The sequence below is a fragment of the Phodopus roborovskii genome, unplaced genomic scaffold, assembly GCF_943737965.1.
Source record: "Phodopus roborovskii unplaced genomic scaffold, PHOROB, whole genome shotgun sequence".
NCBI classification, from domain to species: Eukaryota; Metazoa; Chordata; class Mammalia; order Rodentia; family Cricetidae; genus Phodopus; species Phodopus roborovskii.
In genome coordinates, this window is record NW_026126408.1 from 14,702,422 (window position 1) to 14,721,177 (window position 18,756).

The window sequence follows — 18,756 nt, forward strand, 5'->3', positions numbered from 1 at the left end:
AATGACCTGAGGATTCATTTATGTTGTCTATGCATTTTTATTTATTTTATGTGCATGTGTGCAAGTATATATGTATATCAATACACAAAAGTGTGAAGGAAGACAAAGAAGAACACCCTGGGAAAGAGGAGGGCTTGTACCTTGGGATAAGGTCTGGGAAGACAGTGGAGTCAAAATAAAATCATGGGGTTGTGGGAAACAATTGTTGATTTTCTTTTTGAATTGAGAATCAATACACAATTTTCTCTCTCCCATCATGGAAGCAGACTATTAATTACAGCAAGCCTGGTGGGACTTACATTAGTCTCATCAAAACCAACCTGTTTGTAAGCAGCTTTAGAAGCATGTGGTAAAGCAGTTTCAATACAAAAGATGCAGATGTAACTCTAAATTCTCTGACTGTAGCTACTCCCTGTTTAAAAGCAATTAAGTACAGGCATCAAAAGGCACAAGCAAATGGAGAAAGTTTGATCAGAGGGAAACATTTTCATGAGCCAATTGGAAAAGAGCTGTTTTCACTTTTGCTGGAGGGCTCTGAAGTCCCCAACATGCAGCTGTGCAAGGCCACCTCTGACTTGGTTTACTGGAGTGGGAAGAGACCAGTGTCCTCAGGTTTGAGTGATTTCAGTGAAGGCTCAGACATAGAGAAAGGTGGAGTCTGGCTCTACATAGCAGAGGAATGCATATGGACTTGGTTGTTTCGACATTGTCTGGGTTTAATCTGATAATACATTATGTATGCAGTTCCCCTCTTAGTGGCCTGTTATTTAATTTTTGCTATGAATAAAATAAAGCAAGCTCTTTACTAAGTGCTCAGTTGGGGATGGTGGGTGTGTAGATCAGATTCTGACTCCTGGTCCTCATCCATCCATGACCTGGGGATAAAGGGCTGGGCAGAACACACCTCTCCTGACCACACTGAAAGCCTTTTATAGCTCTGCTCTTTGTTTATCCCAGATAGATAATGCATCATTGTCTCTCCTGGGTCTAATAGGGGCAAAATGAAGGAGGTCCATTGGCTAGATAGTAGAGATGACGTTTGATGTGGGACATGGAGATCTCCTCATTGGAATTTGCCTTTACCACTAGACATGTTATCTGATTCTGATTGGGCCAATGCAGACCATTTTCTTGGAGTCAGAGAACACTTCCCCTGGGGACTGAACCAAGAGGTTTTTTTTGTTTTGTTTTCTTTCTTTTTAAGACAAGACAAGACAAGCACTATACTAATGGAGCTTACATGCCCAGACTATGGTTTCTTATCTGGAGAGATTATAAAGAATTTGAGGGTCACAAACTCTGAAGTGAGATCCTATAGGCTCAAATTGTACCTCTGTAGCTATGTGACTGAGGAAGTTCAATTCTTCATCTATTAAGTGGGATTAATATGATGTGACATCACAGGACTATTGTGAAAATGAAATGGATAAACATAGGTAAAGGGACTTGGTGTAGAGTAAGCATCATACTGTGGGGAATCAACTTTGTTTCCTGCTGCTGTTAGGGACCCCACTGCTTTAGACTTGCCTGCATAAAAGGAAAAAATATGTCATTCTCATCATCACCGTCAGCTCACAAACCAGAATGATCCCCTCTCTCTCTCTCTCTCTCTCTCTCTCTCTCTCTCTCTCTCTCTCTCTCTCTCTCTCTGTGTGTGTGTGTGTGTGTGTGTGTGTGTGTGACTGGCCTGGGAGTTCACTGATGCCCTCCAGACATCTCCATACATCTCCCCATCTCTTTCTCCACAGTGCTGGGATTATGAACATCTAATCTCCACTCCTGGGTCTTTTCATAGGCTATGAGGTTGGAACTCAGGCCCTCATGCTTGCATACAAGGTGCTTTACCAACTGAGCCATCTCTCTAGCCATTTGAAAGTTTTTACTCTTTACTGTTTCTTGAATACATGTCTGTGGCAGGCACTGTTTTGGACTTGAAGACACAGAAATGAAAACATAAGGTATGTATGTCTTGATAAAGCTGAATTACCAGTAGGAAAAGAAACGTGCATGACGCTGTGCTAATACAGACCTGGGACACTTCAAAGACCATAAAGAAGAGACTGGGGTACAGTGATGCTCTGGCATATCTTCCTGAGAAGGTGCCACTGCCATTTCCACATGGCTGATGGCTCCACATTTCAGGGCTGTGGGGTCTCTATCATACAACTGATATTTTACTTCTCTTGTGTGTATATAATGTATCATGATATCTGCAGCATATAATTAAAATAGACCAAACAGATTCCCCCACCTTTTACTCAGGCACTGTGCTAAGAGCTTTCACACACATTAAATCATTTAGCCAATTCTCTGTGAGGACATCCAGGTTTCTTCAGAAGCCAGTATGCCAGATAGAATAATTTTTTGATGTATAGAATCCATTACCAGTTTAGGCCATGAGCCCAGGTGATTGAAAAAGCATAAGTCAGACAATTGTTCTAGTGTTGCCCCTCGCTCCCATCTTTAAACCTCCTGCTACTAATGGAGATATTATCTGATTCTCCGGATGACAGAAGAATTAGCTCATCCAATCACTACAGTGTAGCTTTGCTTTCTCACCAGTTATACAACATTGTTGAATTTTCAAATCAGAGTGTTGACAGGCACTGTTTACGTCTTGTTATTTTCTTTGTTTTACATCCAAAGACTTCTGGCTGTAGGATCTGTAGTTAAACCTGGTTTTGCATGTGTCTGTGTGTGCATGAGGCATGATGAGCAAGCAAATGAAGGGGGTGGGCACAGAATCTCTTCCCACTTTTGTCTCCTCTGCCACCTTTATTCATGTGAGCTCTCACCAAGTCAAACTGGGTTTTGTCCATTAGACCCTTAAATCTGCGCTCTTCAAAGATATCACCGAGTAGAATTCCTCCCCGGGAAGCTAGACTAAGAGAGTGCTCCCCAGCTCCTTTCCCTGGGACTAGAGACTAGGAGGGGGCTGCCCAACTCCCTTCTCTGGAGTCTGGCAGCAAGGGATGAGTCAGAATAATGATGAGGTTGTCTCTCTGGCACTAACCTGCACCCATTTTAAATAGCTCATCTGAATGTTAACGCACACTTGAGACAGGAGTGCAGCTTATATTCCTCTCAAATTGATTCATTTTGCATTGAGTCTGATACAATTGACTCGGTATAAAAATGTCTTTGGCAATTAGGGGAACAAAGGGGCAAAGCTGGCAGGCTATGGGGATGACAAAGAAGAGAGATGACATGGACATTGGGGCCGGAATTAAATTTCTTTTTGAATCAAATGTTTCTGAGGAATGGGGATGGCATATAAGAAAGTCCTTCTTACCCAGAAAGAGAAACTTGAGGATTCTCCTTTGGGAAGAAAAGATACAAATTGTGTAAGAAATGGTTCTTGTGAAATGTTTAGCAACCTCTATGGCTCCTCATGGTGTTGGCTGGGGCTGGGGGCCAGGGCACAGCTAATAACACAGTGAGTTAAGCTTCGATTACCTCCGTAGAAGGAGGTTCATTGTTAACATCCTCTCTGAATGAAGAACAGAGTTCTGGAAAATGGAAGTAATCTTCAAAGGGATGACAAAGCGTCTTAGTAGAAGTGGGCTTGCTCTATGTGACTCTGAGGGGCAAACAAAAGATCAATAAAATAGTAGATGAACAGAGGGAAATAATAGATACTAACATTATCCTGGAAGCTGTATATGCATTGTTATGAACTCATTTATAGAAAAAAATTAAACTATTAAATGCAACCATATGCCTTAGCATTGTGAATATGGTAAACAGCCAGTGTGGGCTGCCTGTTATTGCTCATGGTGATCTTAGAAGGTATTGCCACTGCTTGGAGAAACACTAGAGGCTTAAAACTATGGGATACAGGATGACTTTCTAAAGTTTCATAGCCCAAGGACCACTATCAACCTTTCCCAAGGAGCTACAGCTGGCCTGCAGAGGGCTGATCTGTTTTGTAACATGATTGACAGCCTACTGACTAGGGCAGGTCAAAGCTGAGCTTTGATTAACATGCTACTGGCTGAGGCCAGGCAAGTCAGAGCTGAGCTCTGGAAAAGGCTCTTCCATGGGCTTAGGATTGCAGAAAGAGGTGGGATTCAATTACTTTCTTTCATACCTCAAGATGCCTCAGCCGAAACACTTTCCATGTTCTACTGTGCCTTGAACTCACACAAAGTTATGTGGGAATGTGAGATTGGAGAAGCTGTCACAGGACCAGGACCCTGTGACCCAGGGGTCATGGATATTTCCATTATAACTCTGGCTTTGCCAATCACTGAATTTCCTGGCTCATATGCAGTAGATAGTTGTACTTGTTGCAAAAGCTGTCCAAACCCCAGAAACCATCCCTAAGCTGGACAAAGTAATAAACAGTTTAGCAAGAAAGATGACAGAGAAGTAATGATTTTTTCTTTTTCTTTCTCCCCCTCCCCTTTTTGTTTTGGACATGAATAATCTAAGCCTCTGAAGATGGCTAGGTAGATAAAGAACTCCCCAGAGGAGGTGAGGAAGTCAGTGCAAGGAAGACCAGAAGCTCAAACAGGGGAGTCACTCTGAGGTGTGTAGGTAAACATTTAATAGAATACCGATTGTAACTTCATGCAGTCAGGAGGGATTTTAGTCCTGGAAGAGAAAAACAAAATAATGAAGGGAATATTTAAGGAACAGTTGGAGAGAAGGTAATTGGAATTCAGTTTAGCTTGTCTGAAAAAAAAAAATAAAACACTCAACAGGAGTTGGTGTGGTTAAGTGGTTACATGAAGACTAGTAAAGTCAGGAACAGGAAATGGATGAGGGAGGGGAATACAGACTAGATGTCTTGAATGGGGGAGTAGGAAATATACAGGGTATATTCCAGAGAATGGAAAGATGGAAGCAAGCACAGCACAGGCGATAAGAGCACATCCTTGGGATGCTAAGGATCCTACAATGTACACAGGCCAGCATTGGCCTGCCAGTGTGGGATGGCCAAGGCTACAACAGACAGAGGTGATGACGAAGGGCAGTCACTGTTTTCATGACTGTGAACACAGTATCTTGTTTCTGAGTCAGAAGGTAGTGAGCTTTTATGGAGAATAGAGATGAGATTTTGGTAGTTTTATTTTCCTTAAAGCCATGTTTCTATTCTCACAAAGTTTCTGGTCCAATTAACTTAGGAATTTGTTGACTTAATAAGCATTTTCTGAACACACACTAGGTTGAGCACTGTGCTGGAAGTATAAAGAGAAATAATGACCATCTTTTACTGAAGGAGCTCAATTAATAAGAATAAACATGGCCCAGTGCTGTGAGACCTCTAATAGGGATATGGAGTAGCCAGGAAATGTCCATATAAAGGAAAACATAATAAGCTCTGCATGCATGGATCTCAGGTCTCTAGGGAGGCTTTGTGGGAGAGGAGCTAAAACATGTCTTCTTGAATCAAGAGGAATATTCTTGATGATCAAGGTGGTCTGAAGCTTTTGCTTCATGTGGACAATACAGAATGGTTTGATCTGAATGACCAAAGAAATGGGCTGAGCCAGTCTGGAGAGCTGGGCAGCCAGACCAAGGCTTTGGGAGCTGTGCTGAAGAGAAGTTCTGTGTTGAGCATGCATCCACTGAGTGGTCTGGTCAGGAGCAGATTAACAGGCTGCAACACTCACTTCCTCTGCTTCCATAATCTGCACTTGGTCCATTTGGAGACTTCCTGTAGGAAAGTTCTCTGATGTTACTCTAAGGACTTCAATTGATGTTCTTTAGAATTAAAAGCAGGAGAGAATTGAGGCTACTGTGACTTCCTCCTTGGGCATCTTTTAGGTAAAGAATTTATTCCACAAGCACGAGGATCAGATTGGATATTCAGTGCTCACATAAATAGCTGGGCATGGGAGTATGTGCTTGTCATTCCAGCACACACTGGAGGTAGAGACCACTTGATTCCTGGGGTTCACTGGTTGGCAAGCTAGCCTAATTGGTAGGCTATAGGCCGTAAGTGGAAGGATGCTATCTTAAAAACAACAATACCCAAGGTGGATGGCTTTTCAGGAAAAATATTGAGTTGACTACTGCTGCAAGGTGCATGCACACATATGTACACATGCACGCACAAATGTGGGAATGGGGATGGGGAGGGAGGTAGGCAGAATGCATACTGCTCTCCCAGGCCCATTGTGCCCTAGGCATCTGAACTGTGGGGCGGGAAGACCCAGCTCTTGGACAGCTCCTGACTCTGGGTGGATTGTAGTGATTCTCATGTCTGGGCCCAAACCTAGTATCAGGAAGTTGTGACCTTCCCTAAGTTTCCTCCCTTCTCTTACAAAAACAAAGCAAAACAAAACAAAAAAACAACCCTCATCCACTGGCAAAGAGAGAAGATCAGTAATCTGAAGCTGTAGGGATGCTCATTCACTGGGTTTAGTGATGTAAAATTCTCTCAGGAGTAAACACTGCACCAAATCTGTTTGCACACTTTGTGAAGCCTTTTAAATTTGAAATCCCATGGTGGCTACAGCTTTTAACTAAGGCTCCGAACCATAAGAGAACGCATTTCTGCCAAAGCCCAGAGTTTAGTGAGGCATGTACGCACAGTACTATAAACAAAACAGAAGGAGAGAGGGGTATCTAGGAGCAGGCTAGGCAGTCAGGAACAAAGAGCTTTGCTTTGAGGCTAGGAATGAATGGTAAGTCCAGCTGGGCTACCATGTGGGCTACAGTGCTTTTGTTTTAAACCCTGGAGCCATCACTTTCAGTTGGCTAGACAGTTTGTTTAAAAAAAAAAAAAAAAGCCATTTACTTCCTTTTCCCATTCTGTGTCCTCATCATAGGCATGCTTGGCTCTTGAAAGGTGAGGGAACTACCCAATGGGACCTTCAGGAGACAGGATTGCAGGGACCTGATTCCTTAGATGGACCATGCCTCCAACAGTATGGGTGTCAGGCTTGTCAGTTCTTGTTTCTTTATGTGATGGCTCTCCAAAACTACTTTCCTCTGTAAGACAACTCACTTGAATTTCACCCTTTGTCTTGAAGAGGATGGATTGGATTTATGCTATAGGTAGCATGAATCTGGGATTTCTTTAGAATAAATAATGACTGGTAATAGTTTATTGCTAGTTATCAGCTGGTGTTGGTGGGAGAGGGGACACATAGGGTTGTGACCAGGAGCATAAAATGTGGCATTGGATGGTGTGGATTCAATACAGTCTTCATACCTACTGTGTGATGCGGGCAGACCTCTCAGAATCCTTACTGGAAGAGGCTTAGAGCAAGGTCTGATGAAGGAGAATGGGCAATGAGTTCTACCACCACCTCAACCTCACTGGTTTTCTGTATGCAAATTAAGGAGAACGCAGAGTGGAAGAGGGCTATTCCCTCAGGCTACAGGTCTTGGTTCTCTCCAGCTGGTAACTCTGTCCTTGCCAGATCTTTTATGTGTGAGAACTTAGAAGCCAACAGGAGACCATATTGAGGGCAGGTCAGTAATTGGATGTGAGGATCCCAAGGCTGCATGGTGCCACTTGTATTCAATGCCATTTGGGAAACACTACAAGGTCTTGTTAGAGAGAAGGTACTGCAATAGGTATTGAAGGGTGTGCAAGATTCTCTGGTGAAATGGGGCAGAGGATAATCAAACCACAAAAAATAGCTCACTTTCCATACTCCTTCAAAAGGGGAAGGCAGGGGCAGTAGGAAACTGGAATCTGAGCCATCTTCAACAAAGACCATGATCTCTACTCTGAGATCCATTTGCATTATGGTGAGACATTTTTGCATCTGTGCATTATCCATAGATACCTGGAGTTCTCACTGGAAAAGAAGACAGCAACAGCTATGGGGACAGCACCTGGACCTCTCAGCTTCTACACCAGGCCGTTTTCTCCAAGCACAGGCTGGGTGATATGGGTCCAGAGAATAGACTCCTTGAAGTAGCCTCTGTGGGCAGCTAATGGCTTTGTTACCACACAAGCCCAAGAATGAGTAAAAACTCCAAGAGACTGATCAAGGAATTGATGGGAGGCTTCTAAATGACAAACACAAAAGATGTCACAGCCTCAGCTCATCACCTACCTCCTCAGGTTGTCTGACCTCTTGTACAACTGTACTTTATGCTAGATACATTCATCTCTTAGGCACATGACCTAGCCCCTTACACTATAGAGACAGCTCTTTGGGCTATTTTGCCTAGTGATCACCACAGCACCTATGTGAAACAGTCATCACAAACCTCTCCACACAGAATTGTAATAATTGCCGCAGTCCAACTCCTAGAAACTGCAAGAGCTGCCAGTGTCCCAGTGATGCCAGTGGCTGAGGAAAATTATAAACTGTTGTTGTCAGAACAGATGAATGAATGAGAGAATTGTTTTGCCCCCAATGGGCTATCACCTAAATTCCTCTATTTATTCTAATATCTCTGTCCCTGCCTGGAAATGGTGAGCTTCAATGAACACTTCTGAGGTGAGATGTGATTCTTTCAATCCATTTTGACTTCTCTTTGTACACAATGTCTATTTATTATTATGGAATTTGCCAAGATGCCATTCTGACAGGCCAAGGGTTACAGGTATTCACAATTCTCTCATCCTTCTGGGGTTCAGTCCATCAAATAACCAGGGCAGAGTAAAAAGACAAGAGCAGCTAGCTCAAGAGGCCCCACCACAAGCTGTCAAACCACGAAGGTCAAAGCTGGCAGAAGCTGATATATATATATATATATATATATATATATATATATATATATGTGTGTGTGTGTGTGTGTGTGTGTGTGTGTGTGTGTGTGTGTGTGTAAATAAAAAGCAATCGTGAGTAAAAGTTCTTGCCAGGGAAGGAACTGTCCTTTGTACCTAGTGGCAACCTTCACAGTTGAGGTAAACTTTGACAGCTGATTCCTAGTCCCAGAGAGGAATACATATCTATCCATCCTAAGGTGGAGGTGGGAGGTAGGGAAACAGGCCTTTCCATCTTCCTGTGGCCCGAGCACTCTTCTGTAATCTCTGCCTGAGCCTTGGCATTAACTTTATGTCCAGAGCATTTGAAGTGTTGTCTTGTGGAACTATGATTAACTATATCTACTCAGCTATCACTGAATGCCTACTATGTGTTACAAACTATACCAAATGCCTTGGGGAGTAAAGCCAAGGTCTCCACTCTCAATGCTGTGGTTCAGATTTACACAGTTTCTTCTGAGAGAAAAGCTTTGCTAAAGGAGGAGAACAGTTCTGTCTTTCCTCAGAGCCAGGCATGGGGCCAGAACATAACTGCAAGGCCCTCTGGGGAGATAACAAGAGAAAAGGAAATGGACCCAGCAAACTGTGTTCCCCTGTCCATGGCTGCAGACAAATCACAGAGCTCCCTGAGTTCAGTTTACTCATCTATAAAATGAGAATAATGTGCATGACAGAGTGAAGAAGAGATGGGTTAGTGGATGCTGATGTACCTGGTAAAATAAACAAACACAGCACAGAGGATTCTCACCATAACTATTAACTGGAGAGAAGCTGCCTCCAAAGAACAAAACAGGGAGCTATGTAGTTCAGTTCAGATAAGAGCAACACATGAAAGTCTGATACATAAATGGATGGATGGGTAAGTGTATAGATGGATTCTGTGGGATATTTTGACTGTACCCTGACACTCCTGAGACTGCTAAATAAAGTTACACCTTGAATCAGGGGGCAGAGCCAGCAATTAGCTGACTGGAATTGACCTTAGAGAAGCCAGCAATTTGGACAAAGAAGATGCACAGTAAGGAAAGGGCAGGGAGTACAGTTTGTGTTTTCCCTTGTTTCTGGGAAGAGGGAAGAGGCATGCCTCTTGTGTCTTTGACCAAAAAGCAAGGTGAGCTAGTTGCCATGCCACCTCCCTGAACTAGCAGGTTTTACCCCAGCCTTTGACTTCTGATATTATTGATAAGTAGATCAATAGAGACTTAATTTAAACCTACATATGGCAGCTGCAGCAGAGCTGGGGCTGCAGGACTGGAAGTTCCACCAGGCAGAGGCCTGAGTGGCTGGTGGGATGCTGACTGAGGAGACATAGAGTAGCAGATAACAATTAAAATATAGGTAGACCCATGTGCATCCACTAAGCCGACAGAAAACATCAAATGCATATATGAAAATAGTCAGATGATAGATTTATAGATATTTAGTACAGATACATTCATCATGATGGTTTTGTAGCTGGCTGGATAAATACATGGGTCGGGAAGAGATTTTCTCTGAATCCAACAGGTCTGAACTTTCTAAACTCTGCTGTATTCCCAGATTCTCAGTGTCCTGTGTCTTTGAAAATCCCTTTGGAAGTATTCCAGTAAAGGCAAGTTATATACATGGCTTAAGTACACTCCGGCTGTCCTAGCTTGAGGGCTGCGGGGTCAAGCTTGGACTACCTACAGTTAGACTGATGAGAGGAAGAATACAGACTGTCCACCTTACATCAGTCCCTCACACACTTCCCAGCCTTTTCTTTTCTCTTTACTGCTTAGTCAAGAGGCTATGTAAAGCAGTTTATATGATCAAGCAATTAAGCCAGGCTGATTACTATGATTCTTAACTTTTAATGTAGAGTGCAGTCCCTAGTGAGTTTTCTAAAAATACATATGTTAATGGCCCCCTTGAAGGTGAATAAAATAATATGAGTGGTTGAGGATGGGACTCAGTTATATGTTTTCTTTGGTGTGTGGGGGGGTGTTGATGGGAGATGTCATTATGTATATATGTTTCTCATACTGGTTAATGAATAAAGCACTGTTGGCCAATAGGAAAGGAAGATAGGAGGGACTAGGAGACAAGGAGGAAAGAGGAAGTAGTAAGGAGAAGTCAAGATGGAGAGTCTGGAGAAAGCAGAATGCTGGCCTGCTCCCCGGTAAGATAAGACCATGCGGAAATACATAGAAATGGGTTAATACTTAAGACAAAGCTAGCCGATAAGAAACTAGTGCCTAGCCAACAGCATTATATCAGAAACAGAGTATCTGTGTATTTGGGGCTGGCACGGCGGCAGGACAAGACCAGGCAGCGGGAGGAAAAACCTTACTCCTTACAGGGTGTGACTCTGATTTCTGTATTCAACTTTTCTGATCTATCATGTTGGATGGTAGACCAGTTCCAGCAGAGAATTTCAACATTTTAAAGGTTGCCTCAATATTATTACACAAAATGGTGAGAAATATGGTAACTCCAGGCATAGTAAGTTGGACTCCACCACAAAGGGTTCAGTTAATCACTCTAAGGATAAAGGAAATGAATTCATATCTTGACTTTATGTCCCCAAACCATGGTGGCCTAAAGTAAGAGCACCTTGGACAATCTAACAGAGGTGGGAGAACAGTTTAGCATAGTTTCCACACCTTGTATAGTTTGAGCTTCACAATGAGCCTCAGGGTACATTAATTATTGTCACTTTACTTAGAAACTTGGGTCCCCTCAAGCTTTCTATTGTGGGCAGACAGCAAGCCCCAAGAACACTTAGGTGATGTGTTCACAACCACCGTACTCAGAGAACCCTGATTTCACCATTGTTTCTAAGCTAGTGTATCCAGGAAATATGTCTCTGATGAGCCAGGGTGTGAGTTTTAAGACTTTTAAAAATTATCTCTAAAGCCTTTGAATGGAGCTCCCTTTTTAGTGTAAATCACCCAGACATTAAAGCCCTTATTGTATATTTATTAGTGTGTTATTCAGACCAAGGGGAAAGAGAGAGACTCTGACACCGTGAATGACTTTGAAAGTGAGAAAAAGCTGGGCCTCAAATTAAGTCATTGTGACACTGCCACTCGAGGGCATCAGTTTCAATAAATGATCACTTTTTTATTCCTGAACCCATTTATTATGCAGACAGGATTTGAGGAGAACTCTGGAAGGATGCTGACTGCTATAGGCTCTGATTTCTCTGCCTTGGTCAGATCTGCCACAGTGCCCTGGGAAGCCTGATGTTAAACCCAGCACAACTCAGGAAAAGCAATCAACTCCTTTTAGAAGCAAGTCCCCTGTGGCATCTTTCCACTCGAGTGCTTCTCTAGGACCATCCCTCACTCAGCCCCATGAGACCATCCTGCCTTATCAACTTCCAAGCAAATCCAAGGTTCTGTGTGCAGGGGAGGGAAGGTCTATGTGGAAAGGTAGGAAGAATTGCCCCAGTGGTTGCTAGGAGTGACCAATGGCAGAGAGATGGAGAGAACTGTTGGCCAAGATCTGGGAAGCATCTAGGAAAAATGTCAATGGTATAGAATGGATGTTGAGTAGTAGCAGAGTATCCCTGTGATGGCCTCTAGAGGAGATGAGGCACCCAATCTGGAAGGGCTGTTGTTATTCACACTGCAAGCCACAGAAAGGATCAGGACCCAGACCATGCCTCCAATGTCAATCTCTTTTTGGGTTACATTACTCTGGTGCATCTGGTAGTGTCATTATCACTTTTTTAAAGCTGAGGTCTTGGGTTAGAACAGATTTGCCTAAGTAAGAGTGGCATCCAGGCTGGACACACACTGGAGCAGGTATCTGCAGATTTTAGTTTGAGGGAAAGGGATGTGGGCATTTCCTATCATAGCTGCTCAGCCAGGATAATGACAGGAAAGAGCTCGGAAGCTCTTGAGTACATGTATGATGAGTCCTGGCTTTCCCAGTTTGACTCACACAGAAACTGATGGGGGCTCTGGGCTTCAATATCTTCTGAAACTGGGGCTACATGTGCAGAGAGGTGAGGGTTTGCATGGAAGAGCATCTCAGTACTCTCCCACCTTCTGCAATATACATGTTGGCACTGAGATGCTCCTGACAGTTTTGCTGGTACTCAAACCTCACAATCAACACGTTCTTTAGATATATGACTTTCAAGTATTAGCAAGTCAAGTGATTGGCAACTCTTATGCCCTTAGGGACCAATTGTTCCCTTCACACACTGTGGAGATCTGGTCACACATAATAAAATCTCCAGATAGTCATGGCCGCAGGAGAAATCTGTGTGGTTAGAGAGGCAGGGAGAACTTGAGATGGATGTCTGGGAAAGAGCCTAGGAAATTTTCTCCTACAGCCTCAAACACCAGAAGCCCTTAAGCCTATGTTTCAGAACCCAGGAGGGCACTAGCTATGCACAGCCGATTGCTGCGGGATTGATCTTGTTAAAACACAACACTGGGGCAGCATGGTACAGCAGGCAGCTCACCAGGCCAAGGCAGAATCTGGCTAAGCTCTTACTATCTCTGCAACATAGCTGTTGCTATGTGACTTGTTTTCATCAATGGTCTGGATGTTCCTTGAAAATCATGGCCATGTGTTCTTTGGCTCTGTCATCTTTGGCACTTCTTACAAGCAAGGCACTCATTTCACTATTGGAAAATGAATGCTTGTGTGGAAAAGATTTAGCATTGCTAAGTATTCCCGACAATTGGGCATAATGTGAGTCGTTTTCCTCACGTCACCTCACAGCTCACTACATTAAATAGGTATTGTCATATTCATTCAATACATGAGGACTTACTGACCTCTCATTTCTAGCTTTGATGTGTTCTGTCTATCAGTAGCCAGCCAGACCCAGGACAGTCCTGGCTCTTTGTTTCCTTGCTTCTTTAGTCATTTTTGACTGGGTGGTGAGCAGACTGAGCCCACATCTCTTGTTACCCAGGAGACCCCTTCTGAAGCCAGGCAGTCTTGGCAGACTCGGCTGCTCATGCCCTGCCACACTCTACTGCTTTCCAGGTGACTAGGAAGTGAGCAGCTGCTGTGAGTCCCCAACTGCCCTTCCTCTGCCTCCAAGTGCTTTTAGGCAAGCTGCTGTTCCCTGAGATGCCACTGTAGAAGCTTGTGGTGGCTTGCTGGAATCTGACTTGTCATTCCTTAACCTGCTCCTCTGAGGGCTCTTCCCAGCTGACTCGGATATCGATAGTCCCTCCCTTGTGGCTGCAAACATTGAATACTTCTTTCCAATGACTTGACTACAAATTACCATCATTTTCTACGAGAGGAAACCAGACCCACTTGTAATCCTAACTGTCAACAGCCCATGGTTGTCAGTTGTCCCTCTAGCTGATCTGAGTGTTATGTTACTGTGGGAGTGATATAAGCCACTGGCTTCTTCTGGAAAAACCCCAAAAGCAGAGACCATATTAATCTCTATCAGAATAGACTATATTAGGATATTAAGCATAGCCTTCCTCGACTTGTATTTTATCCCATATGCAGAATGTCCCTGTCCTTGAAGGGACCCACAGCATCACATGGACAGGTTCCACAGCAGCATTCCTCATGTAAGTGAGGAAACAAAGGCCTAAGAGGACGTAAGATTTGCCTGAAGCCAGAAGGCCCTTTCACAGAACACTGTTGGTAGTGAGGTTGATCTTGTATATTCTTTGTACCTCTGTGGTCTTAACAAATGTCAGTCACATGAAGCTGAGAGAACCCTGATCTAACTTACAAATATCCAGGGCTCTCTGATCTTATCAAAGCTGACCAGTGAATAGCAAGACAGGATTTTTAAATCCAGGACTTCTCATTCAACACAGCTCTTGAACTATGATTTTCCCACTGAACTACCATGACCTGATTGCATGCTCTGACAGCAATGGATGAAAATGTTCTCAAGTCTGGCTGCTGGGTAGGTTCAGAACACCTCCAAACTGCCCAGCCTTTGACTTCAGACAGGTTAATTGGCTTCACTGGCTGTCTTCATCTACAATATGGGAAATGATAGCAATAATGTATTTCATTGTGATTTTATTAGTACTAACTAAGGAAACACCTGTAAGGGGTAAAGCAGTGACTGGCTAATATATCTTGGAAGTACTAAATAAATTTATCCATAGCTCTGTTATTACTCAAGGGTATAAACTAGGCTTTATATGTCATTGTAAGCCATGACTAACCACAGTGACTGACACACTGTCAGGAGTGCAAGATTGCAGACACTTAGCTTGACAAAATAAATCTTGTGATGTGACATGAAGCAAGTTTCCCTCTTCCTGGTCCTTAGTTACTACATCTATAAATTGAGAAGTTTGAACCAGGCTAATCTCATAGTTTCTCCCAGCTCTACAATGCTCCATAGAACTGATTGGTTCTCAGTGTGAGCATTTTTGCTGAGAGAAGATATTTACAAAAATATCTGAGGATGTTTTTGATTGCACATCTGTGAGGAGTGCTAATGCCCTGCTATCATTTGGTTTAGTAGAGGCCAGGACTATTGGTAGAAAATGCACAGGACAGGCCCACCTAACAAAAATAATTCTTCTGCCTTAAATGTCAGTAATATGAAGTCAAAAGACTCTGATATAACTTACAAATACCCAGAGCTCTCTAATTTGCTGGACAAGGGCCTTGTGTCTACCAGGTTGCCAAGATGTCCAGGAGAACAGAACTCCTCATTGCAATAGAATGGGCTATTGATTGTCCCTTGTGCTGACACCTCATACTCTCATCATATTGATCTAGTTGGAAGCAAGAAGCTGGCCCAAGGCATCTTTAATTTAAAGTTGGAATCATTCCTGTACATCACTGAAGCCCACAACGGCTCTGCCAATGATGGGGAGAACATTCCTCTAGCGGACATTCTTGAGTCTAAGATAGGGACAAAGTCTCTCTAGATGTGGGGGGTCCACATCACCAGATTTGTTTCAACATAACCCTTATTCCCCTCTCCTGTTTCAGTTCACACCCTGCAGAAGCAGCTCAACCCCTCTGGTGACCAGGAAGAGATGACATTGAACAGTGGAGCAGATCTAAGTTCATGGCCTATCTACATAGTGAGATGGTGGCTCCCTTGGTCTCATCAAGTGTGAAGGGAGGGCTGTCCCTGAAGTTACTAGACTCACATGGCTCTAGGCTTGTTTGTCTTGAGGAACTAGAACAGTGATTCTCAACCTGTGGGTTATTAAATCAGATATCCTGCACATCAAATATTTACATCATGATTCATAGCAGTAGAAAAATTACAGTTATGAAGTAGCAACAAAATAATTTCATGGTTAGTACAACATGAGGAACTGTGTGAAAGGGTTGCAGCATTAGGAAGGTTGAGAACCATAAACTGGAGGACTTAAGACAGGTGCCTTTTGCAAGGTTTCTGTTACCTCATTTCTCTTTCTCACTCCTCCTTACCCCCTTATCTCCACTCCAACCCTCTCACATTTTCAGAAAGAACACAAACTAGGGGTCAGTGTGGTATCCAGTTAAGATAACGTCAGTTTCTATTTCTTCTATCTGTATACATGCTTTCATCTGTTAAATGGGAATTCACTTGTCTGTGAACACGGGAAGACACTGAAGCAAATAACTTTTGGGTAGTCATCACAGAAGCACATTTTCTTCCTGACTCTAAGCCGCAAGGACACTGGCCATGCCATGTGGGAGCTGTTGTTATACCCTGGCACTCAACAGTATCTCAGGGTGATCTCTAACTCCAGCCATTAGACATTGGTGATTCTCTGCCTTAACCCACAGGAACCTAGGGATTCATTGCTTGAAGGTTCAAAAGCTCCAAGCAGCACTCTCTGGTCTCTGCCAGGTGGCCTGAGGAGGGGATGCTGGAAATGATAAGTCAAAATAATCAACCCGTGAGGCAGACTTGTTCTGAAGCTACCACTGGCCATGCCTACCAATCGATGGGAGGCCTTATCCTTTGGGCTTTCCATTGTGCCTGAGAACAGCTTGTCCAAAACAACAGGCAGCTCAGGCACCTGACACTCCTTATTTCTAGTGATTAGAGTAGATAGAGCAAGAGACCCAAAGAGGCATTCCAGAAGCAAAAAAGATGTGAGTCTAGCTTTGAGGTTAGCATTCTTACTGGTACTAGATGTCATTTGCAAATGAATACTATGTGTCATGATTATATATACTCCCCATATCCTCTCTCAAAGTCCTCATAGAACCCAACCCCTGCATATACCTTCCCCCTTCTCTCCAGTGAGTCTAGTCCAATTGGTTTGCCTATATGCACATACATGTGGGCCATCCACTGCAACATGGGGACCCCCCTCAAAGAAAAGTGAATTTTCTTTCCTTAATAACCATCAACTACCAATAACTACCTAGCCAGGAGCCAGGGCTCAGGGTCCCTCTCCTACTAATGCTGGAATCTTAACTGACATGATCTTGTTCGGGTGATCACTGCTCCTATGAGTTCAGGTCTGCAACATTCTTGTCATGTCCAATGAAATAATAAGCAAACCTCAGGAATACAAATAGAATAAAGGATTTCATTCCTGTTGGTGTTGCTGTGGTGTGTAGTTCTTCTAGATACAACTGAATACAGACAGATCCTTAGCATGGGATGAAAAAGAGACTTCAAAGGAAGCACTGAGGAAATATTATAACCTCACTGGAAAAGTAATAGTCAAGATTCCACCACTTAACACACCATAGGGACAAAGGATGGGTGACGGGCATTGGTCAAAAGGACTCTTCTCAAAAGCAGTTTTTTTTTTTTTGGAAGGAAACCAAATCCAAGCATGGTTGTAAAATCAGAAAATTTTAAAACATAATCATTACAAAGTAGGATCATCACCCTTGCTCATTGAAAAGTCATCAAACATGTGGCCACTCAGAGCTGAGACCTTGACATACTATTTATAGAATTATGAAAAGAATGGAGACAAAAAGGCAGACAGCCCAATTCAAGTTGCTTTCCCATGTCATTCTTTGTAGAGACATGACGGATCACTGAGAGAGCAAGCTATGTTTCCAGAAAGTTTAGCAGACTTCCCCGTTGTCAGCCTTGGGTGATTTCAGGGTTTTACACATCTGGAAAGTTCTAGAACAAATCTGTGTCCTTGACTAATCTTATTTTCAGGCTCCATAATCTCATAGGATCTGCTTGGGTGGCTACACTATTTTGTCTTTCCCCCTCTCGCTCAAGTTCTACTGGTAAAACGCATTTTCTGGCATATAAAATTGATTTCATGGCAACTGTTTAACATTCTCTTTAGCTGTTTGCTCCTTGGCTCAATCTGGACCTCAGAACATGAATATCTATAACATCCACATATTACGTGCCCAGTCTGACAGCTGGTCCTCTGGCCTTTGGAAGGACCACTAGCCAGGGCAGTCTGGGGGGCCCATAGATCAAGGCCCAAGGCACTACCTGGGGGACATTAGCAGTAATGGTTCAATCTGGACCTACACATTAAAGGACAATTGTGAGTCTTAAGTAGATGTCAGTGTTTGGAAATGTGCATTCCGAAGCCAAATCACCTTCTCAAAGAATCAATTTGGACCTTGGGAAAGACTTACCCATGCTTCCCTGGAGTGGGCACCAGGAGAATCTCTCTTCCGGCCTCATTGTGCGGCAGTAACTGGGCAACATATCTCCCTGAGGGCTGTAGATGTCTGTGCACTGAGACAGCCAGTGTGCAGTGATCACTGCTGCTCCTCATCCAAGGGCTCAGGATGGCATGCTTGGAATCGGCTGAGGCGTTCAGCAGGAGGAAGGAGCCTGGAGAGATGAAAGGAAATCAATCTGAAGGTATGTACAAGCAGGAGGGCTAGGAGCAGCTCTGTATAAGGGTATGAAGGTCCACAGCAGGGAACTCAGAGGCGCCAGGTGTCTCCTGTCTTATTTGTACATACACAGCCAAGTCCATTCTGGAGGAGTTGGATGGCAACCAGGGACATGGCCTTGATAACCACTCAGGACAAAGTTCTAACCTGTGGTGGTTTGAATGAGAACCACCCATAGGTTCGTGGATTTGAATGCTTGGTCACCAGGGAGTGGAAATGTTCAAAAAAGGATTAGGAGGTGTGGTCTTGTTGGAGGACAGTGTGTCACTGGAGGTGGGCTTTGAGGTTTGCAAAAAGATAAGCCAGGCCCAGCA

General features: G+C 43.5%; 1 protein-coding gene across 1 annotated transcript in view; it reads right to left on the minus strand.

Moving 5' to 3' along the window:
• LOC127220155 (ALK tyrosine kinase receptor-like) overlaps window positions 1–18,373 on the minus strand; it is a 206,273-nt gene extending 187,900 nt beyond the window's left edge. The window contains exon 1 of the mRNA XM_051181889.1: window positions 18,176–18,373. Coding sequence (XP_051037846.1) covers window positions 18,176–18,318 — 143 coding nt within the window. The 5' untranslated portion in view covers window positions 18,319–18,373. The remainder of the gene's footprint in view (window positions 1–18,175) is intronic.
• Window positions 18,374–18,756: the final 383 nt, after the last annotated feature.